The 7,730-nt window shown below is 50.8% G+C and overlaps 2 protein-coding genes across 2 annotated transcripts; both read left to right on the top strand.

Annotated features, from left to right (window-relative positions):
• Window positions 1-733: 733 nt before the first annotated feature.
• On the top strand, window positions 734-1,902 carry EMH_0017990 (SAG family member; the record flags this gene model as incomplete). Its single annotated transcript, XM_013501036.1, has 4 exons — window positions 734-839; window positions 1,035-1,210; window positions 1,303-1,703; window positions 1,794-1,902. The coding sequence occupies 4 exons, from the start codon at window positions 734-736 to the stop codon at window positions 1,900-1,902; spliced, it is 792 nt and encodes a 263-aa protein (XP_013356490.1).
• A 3,404-nt stretch (window positions 1,903-5,306) lies between these two features.
• Window positions 5,307-6,469, top strand: EMH_0017980 (SAG family member; the record flags this gene model as incomplete). Its single annotated transcript, XM_013501035.1, has 4 exons — window positions 5,307-5,412; window positions 5,605-5,780; window positions 5,923-6,272; window positions 6,361-6,469. 4 exons carry the CDS (start codon window positions 5,307-5,309, stop codon window positions 6,467-6,469), a joined length of 741 nt encoding a protein of 246 aa, XP_013356489.1.
• Window positions 6,470-7,730: the final 1,261 nt, after the last annotated feature.

Raw genomic sequence — 7,730 nt, 5'->3', positions numbered from 1 at the left:
CTTCTTCACTTTTTCCTTCCTTTGCCCTCTGTGGTCCGCAATGCTCGGGGGTGGTCGTGACGAAGCGGCCCCGACGTTGCTGCCGGGCTTTGGTTCGTGTGGAATGTTGCTGCAACCAATCATATTCAGCTACATAATTGTGCTTAGTCCTGGAAATTACACCGTTCATAGAGTGCCACGGTCACGGCAGCGTGAGCAGAATGAAACAGAGCGAGGCTCTGCCGGACCACGCCTGCAGCCCGGAGTGCCGCTTCAAGTTAGGGTAAGACGCGCAGGACAAGTATTTAAGAAGCATTTTAGCTTTGTGGATATGGTAGAAACGAATTTGGTGCGAGAAATCGGCGTGGGTTTCTTGTGTGCTGACCCTGCGACTCGACGTCGGTGGCTGGGGTGCAAGACACGAGCATTCATGGGATTCCGTAGGTTGCTGGGCTGGCTTTGATGCCCCCTTACCCGTTCTGGCATTTTTTTGCACCGTAAAAATGCTATAAAGGGTCCTTAGATATTATTTGCCTTTTAGAAAGGTCGTAAGACGCTGGGCAGCGAAGGGGCAGTGGCCTGGCCTACCTGCCATGCGTTCACCCGCACCTCCGGCACCGGCTGCCTCAAAGCCCCTGAAACTAATGATAACGTCGTCGGCCTCTGAGATCTGAGTAGCGCTTATATGTTTTGATGATTTAGTGGATTGTGTCTTCGCCTCCTTCTTGGCTAGCCCAACGACTCCTGGCCGACAATGGCGCCTCTCAATCTGCTCACAGTCGTCAGTGCCTCGTTCCTCGTCCTGGCCAAAGTCAACGGCGCCGTAGCAGCACAAAAGCCAACCTACAAAGTAGAATTTGGTATGTTGCATAGTTTCATGTGGGGTTGGTTTGTTGGACTATGCCCGCAGCTGTCCGATCCCCTTTGTGTCCAACGGGCCAGAACCCCACAAACAAACTGGGAGAGACCGACAGGCATTGAAAAGTGTCCGTATGACACTTTTGTCTTGCGAATCATTGTACACAGCTAACAGTAGTTCGGTTGTTCTTTCGCAGGAAAAGATGGCCACTGTCTTTCCGAGGTCAATGCTGCTCGCCTGGCCGCCGGGTTCAGCGAACTCGTTCAGGCAGAAACAGGGAACACCGAAGCTAGACTACCTGACAAAGCCACTACTCCGCCAGAAGAAGGGGATGGGTGGGCATGGATGCCGGTGTGCAATGCCCTGATTCCAGTGAGTTTTTTTACCTTTCTAGCTGCCTTCCGTAGGAATTTCTTTGTCTTGCAAATCACCTCAGCGCCTGCTAGTTGTCTTGCTATTTCCAGGAATCGGCAGAACAAAAAACTTCAAGAACCGGGGCTACAGCACAGTTCCAGAGCGGCACATACGCATACCATCCCGTTGAGAATCCAGATAACGTCGACTGCAAGGCCGTTGTGGATAAGTGGAAGGGCGCCTACAGCAACTTTGATGGATTGCCTCCGGCTAACAAGGAAGAAGAGGATCTTTACGACATTCAGGAGAACGTGTCTTTCGTGGCACTGTACAACCCTACAGATAAAGCTACTGCAGACTGCCGTGTCGTCACCTGCACTAAAACGACCCCGGGAGCGGAAGCGGACGGCGGAACAGGCCGCGCGGGACAAAACACTGAAACAAAAGCCTCGGCTTTAATTTGCATGACTGCGCCGGATGTACTTGTCGAGGGAGGCGATGCCCCTTTCACGTGAGTTTTCTCAAGCCCTACGTCTTCTATTTTTCCCTGGGTTCTGTTCTGGCTGGAGATTGTTTTTGTTTCTTGGTGCGTGTTCTGCAGAGAGGATCAATGGGGACAGATCGTGACCGCTCTCGAAGGCTCCGCCTCGGCGGTTGCACCCGGTGTGGTCGGTCTTGCATTAGCTATCCTTGGCCTCAGCTTGCTGTGACGTAAGGCTTTTCAAGAGGGGGGTGATCCAGGAGGCATTTTCTTATGCTTGAGGGAAGCAAGGAGATTCGCTACCTGCTGATGTGTAGAAGCCGGCGGATCACATACTGTACATATATACATACATACTGAGAAGCTTACGGCTGATGAGAGCATCAGGGCGGAGTTAACTGCTGGCAGGTCATTAAACTATCGCGAAACAGTGGTAAACAACCCGGCTATACAGTGCACAGAGACAAATTATGTTTTTGCCCCTCGCTCCGCCCTGCAGGAGGAGCCGCTGTGGCCCACCATCAGGGCAGACGTGGCTTGGAGGTGAAGGGTTCATCTTGCCTGTTATTCTTGGCGGCTGTACAGTGAAGTTCCGTCGAATTCAACACAGGCTCAGGTCTATAGAGGGTTTGGGAGCATATCTTTTCAACCCAGGTAGTGCAGTTGCCGCGGGATAAAAACTTGTCCACATCATAAAACCAGCTATTATACCATTTGCGTATGAAGAATACCATTTAAGCGTGATCATGAACTTCTTTCTGCATCGAAAGGCAAATCACGAGCGCCTGTGGACTGCCTGCACCACGCAATGGGTCAGGCGCTCTTGGAAGCCAGGAGACACATTGCATTTATGCCAATGGTGCTTGCTGGGGAACATAAATAAGACTCCTTTTTGCATTATTAATGCTTGTCATAATGTTGAAGTAGTAGATTGCATTCTACCAGATAAGCTGCGCCGGAAGCCGGTTCGCAGACCCAGTGGTCGGGCCCTTGGGCCTGCCAGCCGATGCAGCAAGACATGGATACTCACCCGCCAAGCGCAGAGCAGTTAAGCGGCGCGAACAAAACCATTTAACAATTACATATTAGATATCTTTGTTTCATGCGTTGAATTGCCGTATTTCAAGGTCTACAAACCCAACAGTGCTTCGCAGTTCGGCCACGACCACTTCCGGGCAAAGCCCAACGAAGAGGTCGCACTGTTGAAAACAGCAGAAACCACGAGAACTGACGAAATCTCAATCCACAATCGACCTGGCATCGGAAGCTGTTCAATTGTTCAGTCCCATCTGCCTTCCATTCTTCTCAACTGCCCTATGGGGAGCCCCGCACTGCTCTGCATGCAGACGAATCCCTAACGGTACGCTAAGAGAGGCTTTGCTTTCCAGCTTGAAGGCAACTTCCTGGCACTAGTAAACTGCACACGTATCCAAGTGCTTCTACAGGCAACATCGCCCGGAGGACAGATGCAGCTCCAGCAGCATCTCATATTCCGGGTGCCTGCAAAAAGCGACAAAAGAAGGGTAGCTGCACCATTGCGGGCAATTGCATGTAGCAGCACTCCACACACATGTTTACTTCCGTCGATCGCCTTCGCCCGTCTGCAGCACCACAAGTTGTGGGCGGAAGGCATTCTACAGTGGCAGCGGATTGTCTTCTCATACTGCCAAAAACTGTGGATGTAAAGCAATTAGGATAAAACCTGTTTCGGGGTGTCATGTTCTTCATCAGATCTTCCCCAGAGTCCGTACCGCATCTTCAAAGTTGCAAAAAATGTTGCAAGTGGCGACGCCCAGAAAGGGTAATAGTGTACCTCAAAAGAGAAAGACGGCTATCATCTGATCCGCGCCATGATTCCATATATTCATTCTAATAAGCACATCTGGAGCCACAGCCCCTTCTAGAAAAGTTCTTGCACGCCACACTCGCCATCTTGTACCTAAAGGCGACCAGCGTTGGACAGCGATTCGTTGGTTTTGTTTTGTTCAGACAAACGAAATTTGGGGAAGGATTACGACTTGTCTAAACATATGGGGAGGCTTTTACCTTGTCTATCCAACGAGGGAGAAAACCAGCTCCCTTCCTTGCTCACTCTGCCCGGTATTCTGGTATTCTCACTAGCAGCCAAAGGGCATCATGCCCCTTGTGTCCCTGTGTCTGTGTGCATCATTGCAGGTCGTTCTCGCACCAGTGCCTGCTAGCTACTGTTGCCTGCTCCCCATCACTCTGCTTCCCCTGCGCACGCAGGAAGCGACAAACCTTGCTTCCAGCAGTCAGTAGCAATTGAGAATTGAAAGAGACACACTTTGGGTGGTGAAATGGAATGCAAGGATTCTGTCGAAGGAAGCTTCGTGATTCGTTTTTGCCAATCCTTTGTCCTTCGCATGTTCCTGGCGATTGCCGATGCTTCATTACCAGACGAGAAGGGACACAAGTATTCCCTTGCAACGCAGATCCCCAGCTAGAGCGCAGCCGTGGCTCCTGCCGTTCAACAAATGCATTCATTGAAGCCATGTAACCGCATATTTGCTTGAGTTGCAGTGCGTGATCCCCTATACACAACTCTCAACCTTAATATTAGCTTCGCGAAGCCGTGACAAACTACGCCTCCCGGTAGGGAAAAGTTGATTTTGACCCAATGCCTTTCGAAGGCGTAGCATTCTGCACAGTAGTACTGCCCAACGTCTGCGCTTGAGGAGCTCAGTAGGCATTAATCCGTAAGGGATTATCAAGAGGAGTTCTCAGAACTTTGGTTGCCCACGAGGAATTCGCAAAACTGTTCAAAACCCTCCAAATTGCTTGGACCAGTTGCGCCAAGCCGTCTCCGTACAGAAGCATTTAGGGACCCCTCCCCAGAGTGTAGATAGGAAGTGAGTCTCTAAGAAGTATAATAATGTGAAAGGGTACAATAACATCGCTTCTTCACTTTTTCCTTCCCTTACCCCCCGCGTCCGCCATGCTCGCCAGCGGCCATCGTGAGGAAGCCATGAGAATGTCGCAGACCCCTGGTTTGTGCGGAATGGGCAGCAATGCATCACATTCAGCTATATAATTGTGCTTAATCCTGGAAATCACACTTTTTATGGAGTGCAAAGGTCACTGCAGAGTGATGGAAACGAGGCTCCGTGAGACCATGGCTGCAGCCCGGAGTGCTGACCCAACTTAGAGGACACCACGCGGGACAAGGATTTAAGAAGCATTGTACCTTGGTGGACAGGGCAGAAATGAATTTAGTGTGAGAATTCGGCATGAGTTTCTCCAGCGCTGACGCCGCGACTCGACGACGGTGACTGGGGTAAAAGACACAAGCATTCATGGGATTCCACAGGTTGGCTGCCCGGGCTTGGATGCCCCCTAAACTTTTCTGGCTTGTCTTTGCACTGTAAAAATAATACAACAGGATATTAGGAACGATTTGCTTTCTATAGATCTCGTACGATGCTGCAGGGCAACGGCACAGTAGACCGGCCTGTCTGCCAGGAACGGCGTTCACGCGCACCCCCGCCACCGGTTGCCTCAAATCTGCTTAAGCTAGGGTTAACGTCATCGATAATGAGTCATTTGAGTGCAGTTTCTATATTTTGATGATTCAGTAGATTGTTTCTGCGCTTCCTTCTCGCATGCTTTGTGACAATGGCGCTGCTGAATCTGTTCATAGTCGTCAGTGCCTCGTTCCTCGTCCTGGCCAAAGTCAGTGGCAGCGGAGCATCACAACAGCCAACCTACGGAATAAAATTTGGTATGCTTCCCAATTTCATGAGCAGTTTGTTGGTTGGACTATGTTTTCTGCCGCCCAAGCCCGTTTGTGTCCGCGTCAGAACCCCACAACCGAACTGAGAGTATCCGACGGGCTCTGAATAGTTTCAGCATGACACTTTTGTCTTGCATATAACTGTTCACAGCTCGTGGTAATTCGGTTGTTTTCCCGCAGGGACCGATGGCAAATGTCTCGCCGAGGTCAATGCTGCTCGCCTGGCCGCTGGGTTGAGCGCACTCGTGCAAGCAGAAGCAAAGAATACCAACAACAGGCTACCTAATAAAACCCTTACGCAAGAAGGGCCAAATGATTCCTGGGCTTGGATGCCCGTGTGCAAGGCCTTGATTCCAGTGAGTTTTTTACCCTTCTAGCTGTCGTCCTTAGAAAGTTGCCGGTTGTTCAAATCACCTCAGCGCTTGCCAATTCCCCTGCTATTTCTAGGAAACGGGAGAAAAAAAAGCTTCAAGGTCCGACGCTACCGCTGACTTTCAGAGCGGCACATATGCGTACCACCCCGTTGACAGTCCCGACACCGTCGACTGCAATGCCGTTGTGGATAAGTGGAAGGGCGCTTATACCAACTTTGATGGATTGCCTCCATCTAAGAAGGAAGGAGAGAAACTGTACCAAAACCAGGACAACGTGTCTTTCGTGGCCCTGTACAACCCTTCAAAGGACGCTACTGCAGACTGCCGTGTCGTCACCTGCACGAAGACGACGCCTGCAGCGGAACGTTTCAAAGCGACGAGAACCACCGGAGGAGAGACAGAAGAAGGCTCTGCTTTGATTTGCATGACCGTGCCGGATGTGCTTCCCGAGGAAGGAGAAAATGCCCCTTTCACGTGAGTTCTTTCACCCTCCGCGTGTTCGCCTCTTTGTAGTCTTTCTTCCAGATTAGATTGTTTTTGTTTCTCGACATGTGTTCTGCAGAGAGGAGCAGTGGGGACAGATCGTGACCGCCATCGAAGGGTCTGCCTCCGCCACTGCGCCCGGTGTGGTCGGTCTTGCATTAGCGCTCCTTGGCCTCAGCATGCTGTGAAGCAAAGGCGTTTTAAGAGAGGGATGATCCAAGATGCTTTTGTATGTACGCTTGGGGGCAGCAAGGAGTTTCTCTACCTGCTGAGGTGTAGAAGCCCGGGAATCACATACTGCACACTCGATGCAGATGACAAGCTTGCGTGTGATGGGGGCGTCAGGGCGGAGTTGAGTGCTGGCGCATCACCTAACTACCTCGAAATAGTGGTAAACAACCTGGCTATACAGTGCTCGATGAGCCTTTTTGTGTACAGAGACCAATTATGTTTTTGCCTCTGGCTCTGCCCTGCCGGTGGAGCCGCTGTTTTCCACCATCAGGACAGTCGTGGCTTGGAGGTGAAGGGTTCATCTTGCCTGTTATTCTTGGCGGCTGTACAGTAAAGTTCCGTCGAATTCAACTCAAACTCAGGTCTTTACAGGGTTTGGGAGTACATTTTTTATAGCAATTCAACCCAGCTAGTGCAGTGAACGCGGGGGCAGCTTGTGTCCACTGACCCTGATGATGTACTGCTGCTTCTAAATTGCTTTCCTGTGTCGCGGAACTGCGAACATCTGTGATCCGGTAGCAGGACTGGAGCGGGTTTTAACCGTTGCAAAGACATGGGCAAGGCAGACAACTACGCAAGCCTCTGGAGCTTATGTGATACAATGGCTTCTTTATATGTCCAGAACATACAAATCCCACATGGATTCCGCTTCATTAACTTCGGCAGCAGCTGCAGTTATGGGTGTGCAGAGGTGCCGTCGTGTGAAGGCACAGGTTGACCACTGCACAGTCATATTGACAGCAATCACCACAACGCCAGCTATTATATTATTCGTGTATGCTGCGCACTATTTAGACGTGATAATAATCTTTTTCCTGTATCCAGAGGCAAATCACAACGCTTGTTCCCTGTTGGCACATCGCGCCCGATCAGGCGCAGACGGAGCCCAGCAGGCGGATGACGTTTATGCCAATGATGCGCGCTAGGGAACACAAATAAGGCTGTTTCTGGCCCCTTTTATTGCTTGATACATTGTTGAAGCAGTGGAATACAGTATCCCCGATAGGCTGCACAGAAAAGCTGGCTTGCAATCCCAGTGGTCAGGCCATTGGGCCTGCGAGCCGATCCAGCGAGACATGGATGCTCCCCCGCTCAACACAGTGCAGTTAAGCAGCAACAACGAAATAATTGAAAGGCTGCATTTCAGATATATTTTTTTTTATGCGTCGACCTGCACTATTTCAAGGTCTACAAGCCCAACAGTGCCTCACAGGCCGC

The sequence above is a fragment of the Eimeria mitis genome, genomic scaffold (assembly GCF_000499745.2).
Source record: "Eimeria mitis Houghton genomic scaffold, Emh_scaff620, whole genome shotgun sequence".
In the NCBI taxonomy this organism is placed as follows: Eukaryota; Apicomplexa; class Conoidasida; order Eucoccidiorida; family Eimeriidae; genus Eimeria; species Eimeria mitis.
The sequence above is the reverse complement of the archived record's forward strand: the minus strand, read 5'-3'. Positions and strand labels throughout refer to the sequence as shown.